This window comes from Megalobrama amblycephala, linkage group LG21 (assembly GCF_018812025.1).
Source record: "Megalobrama amblycephala isolate DHTTF-2021 linkage group LG21, ASM1881202v1, whole genome shotgun sequence".
Taxonomy (NCBI): domain Eukaryota; kingdom Metazoa; phylum Chordata; class Actinopteri; order Cypriniformes; family Xenocyprididae; genus Megalobrama; species Megalobrama amblycephala.
In genome coordinates, this window is record NC_063064.1 from 19,123,118 (window position 1) to 19,143,654 (window position 20,537).

Genomic DNA, 20,537 nt, shown 5'->3' on the forward strand with positions numbered 1-20,537 from the left:
ACCTCTTTTTTAGACCAGCACGCCCATGGGCGCCATAACTGGCGCAAATGCATTTACTAATTTAAGGACGTGGCGCTGAACGGGAAAACGCGAACGGCGCCGGACGCAAACTAGCAAACACACTTGCGCTGCGCCTTGCGTCGCATTGCGCCGGGTGTATTATAGGGCCCAATGTGTGTTTATACTTAGGTGACTGCACATGAAGCTTGACGGTCTCCGCGGATGCCATCTTCCTTCCCGAGCATTATGTGAGACTGCGAGGTCAATACAGGTGATCCCTACTGCTGCTTACAGTGTGACAGTCAATTTACTTCCTGCTGGGTAGGAGTGTTTGTTCCTGTGCGTGTGCACACAGCATATACTGTCCCACTTTCCAGGCAAAGCAAGGAGGCATTGTAGCCTGTTACCTAAAAAACTCTGATAGAGTAGTTACACACGTGCACTGTAGATATCTGCTGTTTAGAAACCGCAGCTAGTCTTGCAGCAGGTTAAACAAGCATTCAAAACCTTCTTTTTTCTCCTCTTCATCTAATAGTTTGTTCCAGCTTTTGGTCTGACAAGAAACTTGTATGTTTTGGTGAGAAGCAGAGTAGGTATGACAAAGTATTTCTAGGGCTTGCTGTTGCTTTTCTGCCTGAAGCTGAGCCTCAGGTATCATGGATGACTTGGGAAACACGTCTGTTCCTCAGCGGGCCTGTGAAACACTAAAGCAGATGTTCAAAAAGGGGAGGCTAAAGATGATGCTTCTGAATGGGGAGCAGGAACATTGCAACTGAGGGCCCAAAGCTTGAAAGGCTTGGCTAGGGGCTCAGTGGGTGAAAATACCAGAACGCGCTGAATACTGAGGCAAAGATTCTTAATCAGCTCATATTTTACTTACAAAGTGTAACTTTTTTAGGTCTTTATGGGACCAATATGCACAGGACACAGAAAAACTAGAGGAGGCACAACAGAAGGTAATTAGCATATATGCTAATTAATACTCAACACACCTGAGATGGTAATCCTGCCCACACGCTTGTCCAATTGGACTATTATTAAAAAAAGATGTGCTGATTTGGGTGTCAAACATTGATATAATTTTGACATGACAAGACATCATAAAAATGAATGCTTATAATGCAAGACATTGAAAATACAGTGAAACAGATTGACAAAGACGCTCTTCTGATGCACACATAAGAAAATTAAAGATAATTCGTAAGGAACCCAAAGGATTTCTCATTATATTACTGTTAAAAGCCAATAGAAAATAAATGAGAAGTCACATTGACACCATTAGTACCAGAGTCCAATAGACTGGGTAAACCCAGCCTGATCTGCCGGCGATTTGAAACCCGTACATTCATTTCTACTGCTTCTGTTACACTTTTGCGGGAACCAATCACAGACTGGCTTATCCACCTTGCTCGCTATTGGCGGGTATAACGCGATGACTATAGAGAAGCGACGGCAAGCACAACCGTCAATCCAAGTGCAGTAGAAAATACATACAGACTCCCCAGACCAATGTTCAATTTTAAATTGAGCTTGGTCTGGTGATAGCCAGACAAAGAGTCCAATGCTCTATGGCTCAGACAACATGTACCAACATTTTAAAGAGGATCTATTTTGCCCCTTTTCACAAGATGTAAAATATAAGTCTCTGGTGTCCCCAGAATGTGTCAATGTAAGGCTGTGAAGTTTCAGCTCAAAATACCCCACAGATCATTTATTATGCCAAAATTGCCCCTATTTGGGTGTGAGCAAAAACACGTTTTTTGTGTGTGTCCCTTTAATTGCAAATGAGCTGCTGCTCCCGGCCCCCTTTCCAGAAGAGGGCGGGGCCTTTACAGCCCATGCTTCGGAAACTTAACAACAACAAAACCGGAGAATCTCACGTAGCCAAAATGTCAGAAATTGTCAGAAGTGGCGTTCAGCCTTACATTGTTCAAACCGGAGTCCCAAGTTACAACTTTTAGAATTCAACTGGACATTTCTGAATGGTTAGTGGATAAATTTATGTAGTTTTGTTTTTGAGGAGTTAAGTTGATTCAACTTATCAACTAGCATGTAACGTCATGTTAATCTTTTGTGCAAATCCAGCATTGAACTGACCCTCGTTTGTGAAGCAGTCCGGCGTAATATGATTCACACAAATATATAACACTTTATCGACTTTCTTCAGCACATTTCCTTCATAAATGGAATTCAACCATGGTGTGCTCAGAGGCTCAGATGCCGAGAGTCTATGAATACTCTTATGTTCGTTGGTACATCCAATAGCAGAACATTTGTAATGTTTTTTGGCTCACTCATTGTATATCTCCAGCTGATACAGCGAGGAAACGGAAATGGCGGACTTTGTGCTTCTCACTCAGGGCGATATCTATGCTAATAGGGCAGATCATCACCAGTCATGGGCGGGGCTTCACATCCGGAAGCGCTCACTTGGAGAGACTGTTTATGATTTATGAGGATTATAAAAAAATCTGTGTTCAAACACCTTATAAAAGTGAATTTTGCAAAATAGGTTCCCTTTTAAACAATAATTAATCTGTCAATGACAAAATTTGGCAACTCCAGTGATCAGATCACATAAGTATTCTATTTTGTTAAAATCAATGAATGACCCTTACCGGACAGTCGATTGATACACCAGGTCTTCCCGTCTGCGGTAATCCTCCATGTGGGAGTAATTGGTATTGAACATAGCATCGTATGTAAAAATCTTCTGCTTAATAGTGCCTCCGTCAGTAACCTGTTAAGAAATAAGAATAAAACATTAATAAAAAAGATGTGTCTTATAATGAAGTGGATATTCCATAGACCCCGATACATAAATAATGAGATGAGACAGTACAAGAGCTCGATGCCCACAGGCAAAGTTAGTTCTCACACTTTAAAATGATTCCATTGATCCGTTTAGAGTTATTATTGGTATATTATTTAAGAGCTTGTGAAGTGATGAATTTAAATGAGCTCTCGGAAACCTGCCGAGCATGATGAAATCAGCGAGACACTTACATATGTGGCATAAGGAATTTAGTGCACTATAAGGCAGCGATCTAATGATGACTGACGTTTTTGCTGCATTTTGTTGGTCTGCGGCACAGGAAAGGTAATGAAATGTGAAGAGATATTGCAGAGGTGAGGGATATTCTCAGCACCATTGGCTCATTTCGCGTCTTTTTCCCCTCCCAGAAGTTCTTGGCAAATGATGGAGCGCTGCTCTTTTTTGCGCTAATATCCACAGGGGAGAGAAAGTCGCTTAGCATTTGAATGACTGCGATTTCTCTTCAGAGCACACAGAGAAGAAGGAGCAAGAGGGGTGACAGATTTTAATGGAAGTGTTAATGCCTGCTTTTGAAGCGGTGGAATTGTTGGCGGGACAGGTGTCTTTCTTTCGGCGAACACTTGAGATGCTATCTATGGCCTCTTAATCTGGTCCCCAGGCGCTGTAAATCAGTCCTAGGTGGATTTGTGATTGGTTTTCCTCTGTGTGGAGAACAACAGTGCCATGAGGACAATGTTAAATTGGTTTGATTTGAACAAACAATTCACGCTGCCCTCACAAATGAGTGTAGGACGGCCACAATAACCTCTAGTCCTCTAGAGATTCACAATAAATGCCTGCAGCCACTATAACACACAATGATTCATAATTGCTCAAATTCTCTTTTAGAAAGGAATTATATGAGCAATGAATACAGGGGATAAACAATCCAAGCGTATAGGATAATGTTTACATAATGCATTTCTAAAACTCACAATAACAAAGAGCTATTCCAGAGCAATTTCAACATGATTTGATATATTTTTAATACACCTGAAACAAGAGTCCTTTTAAGTGTAAAATTGTGTGGGTTAAGAATATTTTCCAGCCCTTCCATCCTTTCCTCACAATGCAGATGCAACGTGCATGTTGACGCATGTTAATGTACCAGGAAAGTCTTAAAAATGTTATATTCTTTGTTGAAATGTATTTTAGGATTTTAAAATATAACACAAATACACCTAAAAGAGAAACAAAAATAGGAAATAAATAAATAAATAAATAAATAAATAAATAAATAAATAAATAAATAAATAAATAAATAAATAAATAAATAAATGAATGAATGAATGAATGAATGAATGAATGAATGAGTAAAATACTGTCATGATATATACATTTTTTTTTAAGTACTAAAGTACTACTGGTATAAAAAAAACACACAAAAAAAGATACATATATATATATATATATATATATATATATAAAATCACACAAAAAAAAGAGTGGACCCAAAAAAAGATTGTCCACATTTCATATATTTCAAATAAACAAAAAAAAAAACAAAAAAAAAAAAAAACTGAATGCACATAAATAATCTATGACAAATATATATTTTCAGAAAGATGGCACTTGCCATCTAAACAAGTGTGTTTAAGAGTCTCAGAAACAGATCAGCAAAGTGCTGATTTTGTCAACCCAAGGCATTTTTAAGTGACACCACTTAAAAACCATCCAAGGAATGCTTCATCATTGCACTCTGAGCACAAAGATCATTCTGACCATCTGGCTGTCTTGTAAGCATCCGACAATGCGGCTGCTACAGTTCCCGCTACATTCTGCTACAGGTTTACAGGAAAGTAGTGACACTAAAAGGTCAGTCGCTAAAAGCAAACCTGTGTTTGATAGTTGCGTTTTCTCCTCCGGTTGATCTTGGTTGCTTTTGTAGTTGACTCTAATAATGCTTTAAAAGGTGAGATGCAAGAATGTTTCTGTCTGACATGTCTTAGAAAACAAAGTGCTCCCAGTAGCTGAATACAGATTCCTTTGGTGGTTTCAGCTCTTGGCTCAAATTGTTGCAGTATTGTTATGGACAGCTCGAGATGCTTCTACCTGTATTTCTTCAAGTGTAATCCAGCAACCATTCAAAAGATTTATGAAAAACTGAATTCTGCCCTTTTTAATGTACAACTATAATGTGAAATCACCTGCATCTTGTTTCATAAATCACAGTGAACTGCTGCTTTAGTGATCAACAGAGGAAAAAGGAGAATGAGAATGTTTCTTTTTTTTTCTTTTTTTATAACTGAAACTGCTTTTTACCCCTAATGGAGATTGAAGAAAAATAAAAAATCTATAATTGTGGAGAGACACAGGGTGAAGGGTTTGCTTTGTTTACATGCATTATGAAATGAGCGGGTGCTTGTGTTTATTCAAGCACGTATGAAAATATTCGATAAGCAGCGAGCATATGCTAAAAATGGCGAGTACATGATGAGTGGGAGAGGCAGAGTAAAGGTTCTGACATTCTCTCTGATAAACAGAAATGCGAAATGGGCCTTTCAAAATAATAGACACTGTCACCCACTTTGTCATCATGACAAGAGAAGAGGACGGTAATGAGAACATCAAGAGCATAGTAGGAAACACAAGGTGCCACTGTACAATGGAATTGAATAAATGGAAAAATGAAGTAAACGAATGAGCATGATGGGAATTCTCTTCTCATATAGATGTTCGATAGAACATCCCAAGACCCTTTTAGATCACAGTTCCCTGTGGTCTTTCTCTGTTCACTCAATATTTCAAAATTTACAATGCTATGCAAATATAATGCCTAGCATTGTAAATATATACAATTATCCAAAATATATATTTTTAAAATTTCTTCACATTTTTTCCCAGAGTTTTATATTATATATAAATTTATTTTCTCTCTCTCTCTCTCTCTCTCTCTCTCTCTCTCTCTCTCTCTCTCTATATATATATATATATATATATAATGGCGTTTCCATTATTTAAAGTATCAAAGAAGCTATAAGTAGCTTTATTTAGCTTTATTTTAGAACATTACATGATTTAAAACATGACAGCAACATTTAGCGAAATATTTCCTTTTATTTTATTTTTTTTGGGATAATATCATTTTTTTTTTTTTTTTAAAACACGGCAAAACATGGCCAAAAATTCTGATAATGTATGCAGAATATATTTATTTAAACATATTTTAGACATAGATTACCAAAATATTTATATATTTAAATATATAGTATATTAAAAAAATATGAAAAAAAAAAAACATTTTCCCAATACATATATGCTTTTTGAATATATATTATATATCATCTGTAAGCTGAATAAATAAGCTTATGATGTATGGTTTGTTATGATAGGACAATATTTGGCAGAGATAAAACTATTTGAAAATCTGGAATCTGAGGGTGAAAAAAAAAATCAAAATATTGAGAAAATTGCATTTAAAGTTGTCCAAATGAAGTCCTTAGCAATGCATATCCACTCACAAAAATAATTTTTATATATATTTACGGTAGGAAATTTACAAAATATCTCCATGGAACATGATCTTTACTATCGATAATTTTGACCCATACAATGTATTGTTGGCTATTGCTACATATACATATAAACATATATACACTTCTTGCAGGCCATTTATTTAAAATTCATCAAAAACATACAATTTATTTTCCATATGGCAAGAATCTGAAATGCACTGTTGAAGAAGGCCATGCATATTGCTGTGCTGATGAAGGAAACGAGACATTCAGCTGGCATGGCACATGCATGTGGGCCAAAGGAATTCACCTCTTAATGAAAATGGACCTGAACTCCCATGTGAAAGAATATCCATCATTGATGACTGTCCGCCCTGTTGTCTTGACGACTACCTCTGCTATGAGAATGTAGAAAGAGACAGCGAGACAACAGGAAACCAGATAAATGTGCTTTTATTAAGGAAAAAGGCCACATGGGGGAAACGCACATCCAGCTCAGGGTAGTTTATTGAATCTGTTCCACATATTACCGCCAAGACACAGTGGCCGTTTACCATCTGGAGAGGAGGAAGAGGATCTGGATGGGTGAGAACCATCTCCGCCTTCTAAGTCTGTCTCTGTACCCAAAACAAACCTTGCTTGCCCGTAACAGTAGGATACTTTGGATTAGTGGTGTGCAGTCATGTTCTGAAACGAGGAGGCAAAGTCCTTACTGATTATCTTTATGTTTTGTTTTTTTTAAACCAATAATACAATTATTCTTTTTTGTATTTTTTTTGTATTGTATTTTACATTAACAATATAATTAAAGTTCAGATTTTCTGAGGAGACACTGCCTCTCTTGCCTTCTCAGAAGAAATGTCCCTGCCTTCGATAAACGCTCACCTTTCATGTTCAAACAGCCTCCAATATCAGAAATTTTACTCCAATTCATTCGATGAAGAGCTTCATTCAGTCAAATTTGATCAGTGCCATGTTATAGAGGAGTGCATCCAAGCAGGCAAACAGGATCAAGAGGGGTTGGAGAGGGGTGCAACCTACAAGTGTATGAGCGAGTAAGGTGGAGGATCCCTACAGAGTGTAAACAATGCACGCCGTCTGCTGCAGTTCCACATGGAGGCCTTGGCCTTCTCCCTACCTTCACTCAGCTCACTTCAGCAGAGTGGCACCCCATCCCTCGGGCCTAACTGCCTAGCTGTGGTTATTTATAGAGCACTCCTGAATCACTTTCTGCAGCCTGAGGATACGCACATGCGCACACATACACACTCACATAAACACTCAATGGCTTAATCCGATCGTGACCTTAGATCACTACCACAGTCATACTGAAAATGAGGCTTCAGGAAATAGCAGCCCTTGTCTACATTTCAACATACCGCATGGAAGCCAATTTACTCCAACTGGCTCCAATATGTTTATTTGAAAGGAGACAGACAGATCAGACTGAACTCAAATCAGTCAATCAATCAATCAATTTTTATATTTGAAAAACATTAATACTCAATTTAATATTATTTAAAACTAAGATAATATAATGAGAGTGACTACATTTCAATATTTATTGGGTGTAAATGATTTATACACACTACTGTTGAAAGTTTTGGGGCAGCAAGTTTATTTTAAAAAGAAATTAATACTTTTATTCAGCAAGGAAGCATTCCACAGATTTAAAGTGACAGTGAAACATTTATAATATTATAAAATATTTCTATTTCAAATAAATTATGGTCTATTCATCAAAGAATCCTGAAAAAAAGTATCATGTCTTCAACAAAAATACTGTTTTCAACATTTATAATAATAAAAAATGTTTCATGAGCACAAAATCAACATATCAGAATGATTTCTGGAATATCATGAGCCACTGAAGACTAAAGTAATGGCTACTGAAAATTCAGCTTTGCCTTCAGAAATAAACTGCATTTTATCAAAAAAAAAAAACCAATATATTGAAAAAGTTATTTTAAATAATAATATATAATATTTTGATCAAATAAATGCAGAATTAATGAGCATAAAAAAAAAAAAAATATATATATATATATATATATATATATATATATATATATATATATATATATTTATTTATTTAAATACTACAGATTTTGAATTGTATTGTATATATGTACATAGAAATAAATTGCATGTTTTTTTGTTTTTTGTTTTGTTTTTTTACTATTTGGCAGTTCAGGATACACCCACTGCTGTCATCCTTTCAGATATGTGGTCAAAAACTCTCCTGCTTCGTTATTTTTCTTCCATTCCCTCCCCCGCCCATCACTTAACAGGATTTTGTCTCGTTCTACGACCACCCCTATTGTAAGCCATTATTTCATAACCTGAGAAAGGTTGACAGGCCTAAAATTAGTGATTTGACAACAAAATAACAACCCGCAAAGCATACTCTTATGTTATACGCATGTCAATGGTGTGACAAAAAACTCTTCATCGGCTCGTAGAGCACATATCAATAAACATGCTCTCAACTTGTGTCTTCTGAAGATTTAAGGTAGTCACTATGGATATAGAATGTGGAAGAAACTCTCTTGAAAATGCATTAAGCCCATTCAGCACTCTGAACAAACATAGCCACATGGGGTGCACAGTCCCTATATACGATATTTACAGCCACACTCCTGTGTCTTCCTTTGTATGATCTCAAATATTGCGTATCCAGCAGTTAATCTAGTTCTGTGTGCACAGTATACAAACCTCGGCAAAACACGCTGTCTTACCCTGGGTGAGAAAGCTTTTGTAAACAATGTTTATTTGCCATTGACCTGGTTTCATCTAGTGAATGGTGACCAGACTACATAGAAGCTAGTGCCAACACATGGTGTGTAAACTGAAGGAGCCCAACGTGTGGAACATGCCGATAACAACACCAATGCTGTGTGGGATTCCCAGTATCCTGAATAAATAAATACACTGTATAAGCTGCATCTGCCCAGTAATTATCAATATTTAAAAAAGAAAAAGAAGAAGAAGAAGAAGAAGAAGAAGAAGAAGAAGAAGAAGGAGGAGGAGTTTACCAAGATTTCAAATAAGTTCGGTTCAACTAAACTTTCTATTCATCGAAAAATCCTGAAAAAAACAAAAAAAAAGGTATCATGGTTTCCACAAAAATATGAAGCAGCACAACTCTTTTTAACATTAATAATAACAATAAATGTTTCTTGACCACCATATCAGCATATTTCTGAAGAATCATGTGACACTGAAGACTGGAATAATGGCTGCTGAAAATTCTGCTTCGCCATTACAGGAATAAATAACATTTTAACTATATTTAACTATATTTTTAGTCAAATAAATGCAGAAATGGTGAGAATAAGACTAGAAAAAAATAAAATAAATAAAAAATAATATATATATATATATATATATATATATATATATATTTATTTATTTATCAGAACTTAAGTTAAATATATCAGTCAGTCTTTGTATATTTTAAAATCTTGAAAGCATCTTGTGTGTTATTTTTAAGGTACTGGTATACTACATCACATAGTGCTGAAAAACACCTAGCAAGGAGTTGATTTATTATTAATTGCAGTAAATTAACACGTTAAATCAACTCTTATGTAAATGTAAATCTACAGAGACTGACTCGTTAAAGCGTAATGTTTTACCAGAGCTTCATTGTTAAACTTTGCAGACTGGAAGACGGCGGAACTTGGCTTTAATAAGATTTATTGCAGTTCTTAGTATGAGCTGATGTGTTGATGAAATGCTAACAAAAAAGACGTGATCGGTGCATTGTACTGATGTGAGTGTTATAGAACAGCTCATCTGCATGGCAATTGGTTTAATATTGTGCTCCCACAATGGGAACAATAGCCGCTCTGAAAGGAACACGAAACGGGACCGCTGTACCACTGGAAGTGTGTCCGTTCCTCAACACCAGGGGCTCTTCATTCTAAACAACACAAAAAATGTAATTCAAAGCTATGCCGTAATAACTGTAACTAAATCACAGCCTCCGGTGTTTCTCCAGTAGGTCCCTATGATATTTCCCCTATGTCTCCACAGGACGCAGCTGTGCGATTAAACTGCTCTACCTGCTCACCTGGGAACCCATGGTGAGCCGAGGTCCCCGCTGTGCCGAGTACAGTGAGAGGCGTGTTGAATGAATTTCACACTGCACATGTCAGATGTCTCCTCCCTCCTGGCTATGGCACTGAAAGGGATCTGCCTCTCTGCAGGGCTTTCGCAGATGCCATGGGACGGGTTATCCACTTAAACACAGACACACAACCATCCCAACTCTTGTGGCTGATAGGTGCCATTATATGAAACGTGCCTTCAAGGTTCAGCGCTGTCATGTGCATGTCTTGCATAAGAACATTTGTGACAGGCTCAGTGCATTTTGTGTGTCATAACAAATAAAACTACAGTAATGAGGCAAATAAGCAGTCAAAAGTACACATTTCATATATTTATATATCTATTCAGGGCACCCACCTTGTTAACACTTGTCAAACAGGTCACTGGATAGCTTGATAGCTGCCTGATAAGTTAAAACTCAAAACTCTAATGAGGAAGTGATGTGTATACACGAAAAAAAAAAACCAAGATGGCCATTGGGGATAAATATTCCTCTGCCCCAATGTGAGTGTCACATGCTCTAGGCATGCTGTCACTCATTTCCATTCCAAGACCACCAGGGAGGACAGAGCAGTGATTGGATGAGGCATTCTCTGGCAGATTGGAACTCTGGGATTAAAACTCATGCTGCCAGACATGTTCCAGCTCCAGTTGAGCCCAAATCAGGGCCGAAGAGAACATCTGAACGACTCTGGTTTCACAAGGTCAAGCCAAAGGCCAGATAGTGGTCCCAAAAAGTATTTGGACACCTAAGCCACACTTAAAAATGTATGAATGTCAATATATTATTATATGACAAAATATCAACCTAAGTGGCACTTATTTGAAAGGAAGACAGCTTACAGCCACTTAAAATGACTTTTGGATCAGCTGGTTGCAAAACATGTGTCAGATGAGTGTATTCACAACTTTTTGCTTGTTGTGAATGTGTTTTCATTTTCTTTCGCGTGAGAGTTCATTAACACGTGGTGACAATGGTGGATGCACAAAGTAGAAAGAAATCACGGAAAGATGAGGAGAAAAAGAGCCAACTTCACCTTTCCACAAGGAGATAGCGAGTGAAGCGGCACCTGAGGCTTCCCATTTCCAGGACATGCATATTTCATCACTGAACTAGTAGTTAGACTTCCACAAGTCACAACACAAAGCGGCACAATGCCAAATTACTTTGTCTCATAACAGTGGAAACAACTTAAAGGCACAATATGTAATTTTTCATAGCTAGAGGTCGCTTATTCGAAACAAAGGCGCCTTGATTTCACGGAATCATGGGAGGTGTTGTCTTCACATCTACAGCCGGTGGAAAAGAATCATAGGGGACTTGGGCAGAAATCATATTCATGGATGAGCTAATGTATTCAAGATTTATTAACATTACTGTAGTATGAAGCAGGGTGTGGCTGAAAACCATTGGAGCAGAACGAGGCCGCAGGAGCGATTGCTAATGAGAGACACACACGGCTTGAGAACAGTGGAGCTTTTATTATGCCGCAGATGACCGCTTCTGCTTCTTCCGGTCATGCATATGTGGGGTAACGTAGTGCTGTTTTATCATATTAGATACATTTTTGTGTTGAAAGTTGTTATAATGCTCTTTGTGTTCGCTTGGCGGCTACTATGAGACACTTGTTACACACTGCAGTAAGCTAGATCAATATTAGGCATGGTAAAACATGGTACTCACGGTAAATAAAAATGCCATTTAAACAATAAGACTTACTGTATTGAATATATTAATATATTGAATATTAAATATACAATACATTAAAGCAAAATAGAAAGACGCTTCTGCAAAATAAAACCGGAAATCGAGGATACCACGGGTATAATGTCATTGATAGGCGACTCATGGACACATCCGTGTCCTTGCTTATTTTTCTGGATTTAAACATTCTTGGAAACATTTGAGATAATGCAAGTACACAGAATATATAACATTGTTCTAGTGGTTTTTTTTATATTTGAATTGAAAAATCTTACATAAAGTGCCTTTAAAATACTCCGTCATTTATGATCATACAGATAAGACATTATTCTAAACTGTAAAGGTTTTTTTTTATTTGTGCTTTTGTAAAATAAAGAATACAAACAGGATGCCGCTTTCTGCCGTCCCAGTGTCCTTTCCGTGAAGCTTGTGGAGCGCATCACAAAAATGAATCGAAACTCAGCGTATAGGTTACTAGCAAGCTCTTGCATGCCATCTGAACTCTTGTTTTGGGTTAGTGGATAGATTGTCTCTTCTTCTTCTGCTCTTTTTCCGGTAGTGGCGGTTAGCAAAGAGCATTGCATTACCGCACACACCCCCTTCTGGTTCGGAGTGTGGATTGCCTGTGACTGACTGTATTTGTACTGTGATGGTTTGGGACGAATACATGGTACCATTAAACCCCTAGTGTATATAAAATTTATATAATTATATATGGGACTGACTTAATAGAAACTGTTATTTCTTTTTGCTACAACACAAAACTGCCTTGGATAAAGCAATGTAAGACTTCTTGTCTTCTAAAACAGAAAAATAAACAGGAAGGGTGAATTTAATAGGGAAGACGTCCATGCTGATTATAATGCTGGGGATTTACTGTCTGGGGCATACATTAACCTACTGCTTAAGGACAATAAAGACCAAGGGGAGGACTAAGAGAGGTTGTCTTGCTCTGCCAGAAGGACATCACACATGAGGTCCAATTTCCTACAAAACAGACGAGGCAGGAAGCATTCCCTGGCCCTGTGTTAACAGTAATTGGGGACTTTCTTACAGAGACTTTGACTCATTTCCTGTCAACTGAAGTGCCATAGGGCTTGAGCAACACTAGAACATCTCTAGGAAAACTCAACTATACGAAACAAACAATAAACCTACTCATACATTTCCCCACCCATATCCACACAGACACACACACAAAAACATGTTATGTAAGTTTTAGTCAATGAGGAGACAACAACACACATTATGTAAGGCCTCAATCTGCACAGTCTGCAGTAGAAAACAAATCTTTGACTGAAGGATAAGGTGACAGTGGGATACAAAAAGAGGACACAGAGTTCACCCTTAATCCTTTGGACCAGAGAGAGCTAAGCATAGGTTATTTGAGGACCTAGATTTCCAGAAATTAAATTCATAATTGAAGTTTGACTGTACTCTACTAAGGGATACTAAGGGAAATAAGGGATTTCCTACCATTTTGTTTTGTTTATCTCTGCAAGTGTGCCATTTGGAAAAGCATACAAACCAAATTGTTGCACCACTACACACCATGGCATCAAGACAATAATTATACAGTTGATCTGTCATTTGAATATTTCATTTTATCCATCTACAGATGCGAACAGGCAGGGGTGGGAGAGAGCGTCGGCAGACAGATGGTCCAGAAGACATTATTGGCCACAGCAGATCCTGTGTGTCTGCATATGTTCAGAGCGTTCCAGAAGATACTGTCTCTTTGCACTACACCTGCCCCTTTGGACAGAGACTCTCACCATCTGGATCTGGTGGTGGCATTGCTAAATAAGGAGAGATTGTGTGAATTATACAAAGCTAGCGCAAGTATGATGATATTTATAACTTTAAAATTGTCAGTCTCAGCTGAAAATACGGCATTGCTTTTAGCTATGAAAGTGCTAAGTAGTATTATATAGATATACTGTATATAATATAGCAACTCTACTATTGGTGATTGTAAAACTATACTATAATGTAGTTTACATGTTTGTGTGTTTATTTTTGTTTATTGTTAACATATTCAGTTTTTGCTATATATTAGGGCTGCAATAACGAATTTGATCATCGCTTAGTTGCGTCTGAGCGCTGTGCTCAGAAACCATCAGCCAGTCATGTCGTTTTAATGACCCATTTCTATAGACAAAACGGATATGGAAAATAGTGGAGGACACAGAGAGAGCTGCTCCGGGAAAGGTACATGATCCAAGTTGTCAGAATCATACTTGCTTTATATCTATAAGAGCTTCAAACAAAAGCATAAGCGTTTAACACGTCTTCCCCTCTCGTGCACTGCTTTGACAGATGCATGTGCTCTGACATGTGTTTTCCTCACCGCATAACTTACATTTTATGGTTATATCCTTATCTGTAAATGTTAGAAAGTCCCTGCGAGTAATTCCATTTTGCACATTCTGACAGCGTCTCGTTAAACTTCACAGACTTCAGCGAACGAGCGTCGGTGGGCGCATACGCGTCAAAAGACAAAGCGCAGTAATTCTTACAAAAATACACATTTTGCTAAAATATTTTTGTTAGAAATTAAGTGTAGGTTTAAAAATATACATGTAGTGTAAGTAATCATATTTATGAGAGCAGTAATTTCAGCTTAAAAATAAGCAATCAGTTTCTTTTTTTTTGGTTTATAATGTAATGTCTGTATTTTAACTCTTTTTTGCTAATAATGTACCGTATAGCCTACATTAGATACTTTCTCTATATTTGTTTTATAGGCTTTATATTACACATTGTTTGGAGACAGCATTGACTTATTTATCATTTTAGATTTTTCATCTGATTAATTGTTTAATCGACAGATTAATCGGTCAAATGAGATGATGTCTCTACGGTCATCTACGGTCAGATGAGATGATGTCTCTCAAGAATTGCATGCGCAAATGCGCCGGCGCGCGCTGCATAATTACTTTATAATAGCTTAAATAAAGAGCAAAAGAAACTACGACCGTGCACCGTCGTTGCTCTGTTGTAAGTTAAGTCATAAAATTACCAAACATGCGATTAAAGCTGCCTCAAAACTGTGCATGCATGTATTTGTTGACATGGTTTTAAATTGTTATCCAATTTGTTGGCCTTAAAACGTCTTAAAAATGCACATATGTACACCAGGGAAATCAAAATTTTCTCGGGGGAGCATGCCCCGTACCCCCCTAGCAAACTACATTTTCTGACCTCGGTAATTATGAAACCCTGCGTACGGCCCGGCTTATTCTATCTAATAAAATATGAAGTAAATGTGCATTTCACCAACTGTGCTCAAAAATAAATGGGACCAAACGCGATTAAATGTAAAGGTTTGTGTCTCGTTATAAACTACCCACTGATTTTGCATTTCTATCAGAAATTAAGAATTAGTGTCTTTGTAGTGTTGCAAATATCTAAGCTATCTAATACTTCAAATCTCAAGGTTAAATCAGAAGATTTTTGTAAAAATGTTTCTGTAACAGCTGCCAAAAATAGTATATAGCTCTAGTGTGGTTTTTAACAAATTTTTTAAAAACAACAACAACAAACAAACAAAAAAACTTTTTTTCAAAACATCCCCCCCCCCTCTGGTTTTTTCACAAATCGCACCCTGGTTGCAGCCATACTATATATAACTATATATGTGTACCTTGCGCCACCTCTGAAATAACTTTCCTATTATCAGCAATCCATCATACATTTCCATCCACCCGATTTCATTCTAGCATTTAAAACCTGCTTTTCAATCAATTCCTGATGGATAAAAAAATGCCCAGACTCCACCCTAGCATTTTTTCCTCACTGAATTCTATTAGACTCTGAAATAAGACAGTAAAATGCATTGCAAGCTATCTAATCTATCTATCTATCATAAATTTATGGAATTTATCTATAACCATTCATCAAATTCTAACATAACGGAGTGATTCTAAAAAGAAAGAAATTATGTTAAATATTGAAACCGCCAGTAGTTGGCAGCGATTCGACGTTTTAATAAGTGAGCTACTTAAATCGTTCATTCAAGCCAATTCGTTCAAAAGTCAGATTAATTAAGGAAGAAAACAAACACTGATGTGAATACTTTTGTCATTGATAACTATTGAAAAATGAAGTAACAAAACAGACGGCTGTTTTGGTAATTGGTTACAGTTACACTGATAGTTATGGCTAAATTGCAATGGATTAGCTAGCTAAAATATATGTGGAGTGTACCTAGCTATTACAATGTTTTCATACCTCCTTCTCAGTACATGTTTTATTCTTTTTAACGTCCCTCTTTGAACAGAAGTTTAATATAGTCGGCTGGGCAGCGGTTCTCTTCATTTTTTGGTGCTACACGTGCTTTCCATTCAAACATTAGAGCTCCACTTGCGTTGTTTTGGTGAAAGCGCGACGCGCATTGGTTGGCCGTTACCAATCGGTTCAATGGAAGGGGGGTACTTTTTTGACTAATTTATTATGACAAACTCATATTCAATTAGAAACAAAATTATTGTTACAAAATAAATGAATTATACATATGTTAGTATAGCTCTACTGTGATTTTCATGTTGAAATATTGGGGGGGTTGTAACTGATGGATTTGAATATTGGGGGGGGGTTACCTCCCCCCCATCCCCCCCGCAAACTACGCCCCTGTTTGTGTTAACTACACTGTTAAAACATCTTTTGTGGTGTAACAGCCCAGTAATTCCATGTTAAAGACAGAAGCCATTTCCAGCCCCACCATGAACTTCCTGCGTAACATCCCGGTTTTATGTTCCACCTATTACTGAGACGACAGAGGCATCATTCAGAGATGGGCTTATCAGTAATCCAAAGAAGGGATTTGGCCTTTATTTTCTGATGACAAGGTGTCAGGCAGGTTACCAAGGATTAACATACAGATTTGAAGTAATCATTTCTCCTGCTTCCTGCATAACAGCAAAAGAAAAAAAAAAAAAAAAAAAGAGTTTATCCTGCGATGAAGCCTTCAAATATTCATCAATCTCCCATACTGAGCAATGAGGCTTATTTTATACTTCTCTTAATACCAAGCACGCTGTGATATTACTTATTTATTTACTTACTTTAACAAACCTCACAGAAGGAACAGACGGTGGCCCATTACTCACAAATCATTTAGGTTTGCAGTGTGACTTTGTCTCTGCCAACTGAACTGTGCTTGACACAGTTAATTACAGAACAAAAACCTTCATTCAATATTAAACCTTGTCCTTTGATGCAAGTTTTCCGCCACGTGTCAAATCTAGTTTTCCAGCGTTTCTCTGTTTGTCATGTGGTACTGACGTTGTTGCACTTGCTGGATCGTAATGCGTTATGGCAGCTGAAGGGAGGCTTCAAAGGGAACTTCTTAAAGGGAGTGTAAAAGGGAAGCTTTCAAAGATAAACCAAAAACGTCACCCATATTCAAAGAGTGTGTAAAAAGCCTCCATCGTGAACGGCTTCCTTAAGACTTCTCTTTGCAAAGAGGGCACACGGTGTCATGTTGAATTCGATCAAAACTTATTTTTCAGGATGTGGTCATGACCAGAAATCAAGTTTTCAAATGTGACTCTCTAACAATCGTTAATTTTACCAGTCAAGTTTACTTTGATTCATAAACTAATACTGTATGCCTCTGAACACATTCTTTTAGCTTAAGAGTTAAATATTTACATATATTAAAAATGTAATTAAAACAAAGGCATTTGGCTTTCAAGTATTTCTCAATTAAATTACTGGTCTTTACCTCGTGATTTTTAGATATAATAGATTAATAGCATGCTGATTCAATGCAGAGAGACAGGCCTGCAATTAAAATTAGCGGTACCAATTTCCTTTGATTTCTCTAGGCCTAACTTTGTGTTCATGTTCAATTCCAAAAAGCGCTTATTACAGTCATGAAAACCATGAGTGGTTTCCTCTTTTTTTTCTCGTCAATATTGAAGTTCAAATTATATTAGCAACATAATAGACAGTAGTGGATCTATTAGGCTGCTTTTACACTGCATGCAGTAAAGATTCAATGTTTTAACACATGCCCATTCTTGTTCCACCTGTTTATGTTCAATTTAAACATATTGTAACTGAGGCACTGTTTACACCTGGTATTAAGATGCATTTTGGTCGATCGGATCACAGGTGGATGGCCAAAAAATACAGGTGTAAATGTGGTCTAAAATGTTCTGAGCTCTTCCACTTTCAACTACTTCCAGAGGTAGTCGAAAATGCATTCGACCGGAAGGCTTTCGACCAGACACTCATGTGGTCGAATGCATTCAAACAGACACAAAAGACTGCTCTAATGCGTACACATTATGGGAAGCACGCTAGTCAGACAGGATTTAAACTTTGTCGGACCAAGACCCGAATTTGGTTTGAATATGAGAAAAAAAAAAACACAAAGTACTCTCACCATTCCTGATTTCTAACTCACACTCACAGCGTACAACTTCGGTTGTCAGAGCAGAAACGAAAGCTGCTGTTCTCTGTATGTTTTTTCGTCATCTCCGGTCTCGTTCATATGTAAATTGCATGAGCTTATTGTGTCCATTAGATTGAAAGATCCGAAAAACCCATACATTTTCCTGCCCATAGGCCCTCCCCTCGAAGAAATCAGGACAGAAGTGGTTGAAAGTGGACAATAGAGATGGAGTAAAACTCAAGGTGTAAAGGGGAATGTGTCTCCCTCGTCTGTTTGTGATCCAATCGACCAAAACACATCTTAGGGTGCGTTCACATTTGTCATGTTTGGTTCGATTAAAACGAACCCTGGTGCGATTGCTCGGTTAGTACGGTTCATTTGAACATATGTGAACGCTGCCATCCGAACCCTGGTGCGCACCAAACAAGCGGACCGAGACCGCTGAAAAGATGGGTCTCGGTCCGCTTCCAAACGAACTCTGGTGCGGTTCGAATGATATATGAACGCAACACGGACCAAAGACATGTAACCGAACCAAAAACAGGAAGACGAGACCCTAAAAAGGACAGAATCCTCACGCATGTTGGTTTTTCTCGTCATAGAAGCGAGTTTGCCCATGACAGGCATGGACAGATCGTTTGTGTGTGTGACGGATGGATTCATGCTGCTGTTTTGACTACTTTACACATTTTATAAGCTCTTCACGAGTTTCCAGCTGGCCAAAATACCATCACATGCAGGCTACGCACCGCTACACACACACACACAACGAGCGCATTTACCTCAGCAAACAGCATTGTTTTGGATGTTTGGTAAGTTCCGTCTCAAAATAGGCAATACGTCATAAAATCCGACCAATCAGGTTGTGAATGTATCCCTGTGCCTTTAGGTTCGGTATCTTTTGGTTCGGTGATTAAATTGCCAATCTGAACGCTAATCGGACAGGACTAAATGTTTTTTTTTCTGCTTTGGTCCGGACCAAATGAACCAAATGAACCAAACGAACCGAACTACAAGTGTGAACGCACCCTTAATACCAGGTGTAAACTGGGCCTGAGTGTTTACATTAAAATAAGCTCAAACAATACCTCTAGTCTCCAAGTGGTTCAACAACAAAGCTTTCAATAAATAAATAAATAAAGTTAAATTAAATTAGGGCACAGGCTGATAGTTCCTTTACATGCAATCTCCAAGCCATCACATCATTACTGTATGGCACAAGCTGATTGGCCCCTGCTTGTCCATATTTCACAATATTACTATTTTTACTGTATTTGAGATTAAATAAATGCAGCCTTGGTGAGCATAAGAGACTTCTTTCAGAAACATTCCAAACTTTTGACAGGTACCGTATATATTAGGGGTGTACCGGTACATGTATTCGATCCACACTCCAATCCAGAAGGAGGCGTGCCCTGTTGCAACGCTAATGCAACGCTGTTTGCTAACCGCCACAACAGGAAAAGGCACAGAAGAAGAAGAACAGACGATGTAGATAGGGTACGTTTACACGACAACAATGTTTGAATTTTCCGCGTACAGATGACACCATTGTCAAAATGATCCCCATTCATACGAATCCGTGAAAATGACTGAAAACGCTGTATTCTGCTGGCAGACCATTAGATGGTGATGAAACACTATAGACTGAACATTCAACCGCGGATAGATATCAATAAAACAGCTTGAGAATAATATCTCATGTAGCTTTACATTTACCTCAGGCAAGTTATTTACTGTCCACAGCATGTTACCAATTATTTAATATACACACATCATCTTCGACCTTCTGAAATTCAGTGCAAATACTGCGTTCACCCTTCATGACTTCCTATATGAAGTTTGTTGTGCTAGAGTTTTCACTAGTAGAAGTGAAATCTCTTCGAGGGACCATGTTTTCCACTCTTTTTCTCTACCTTCCTACATACAGATATTTTTGATAATGTTAAAATTGAATGTGCAACCCTGCAGTTGTTAAAGCATCACAGCTTTCCGGCACATACCAGGTAAATTCCGTAAATGGCACCCTACCACTTTGAGCACTCA

At 37.7% G+C, this 20,537-nt stretch overlaps 1 protein-coding gene across 5 annotated transcripts in view; it reads right to left on the minus strand.

The window, feature by feature from the left end:
• Window positions 1-20,537, minus strand: part of igsf21a (immunoglobin superfamily, member 21a) — a 268,267-nt gene that overhangs the window by 92,392 nt on the left and 155,338 nt on the right. For all 5 annotated transcript variants that reach the window (XM_048173320.1, XM_048173321.1, XM_048173324.1 and 2 more), the window contains one exon: window positions 2,619-2,740. In XM_048173320.1, the coding sequence (XP_048029277.1) occupies window positions 2,619-2,740 (122 nt within the window). The remainder of the gene's footprint in view (window positions 1-2,618; window positions 2,741-20,537) is intronic.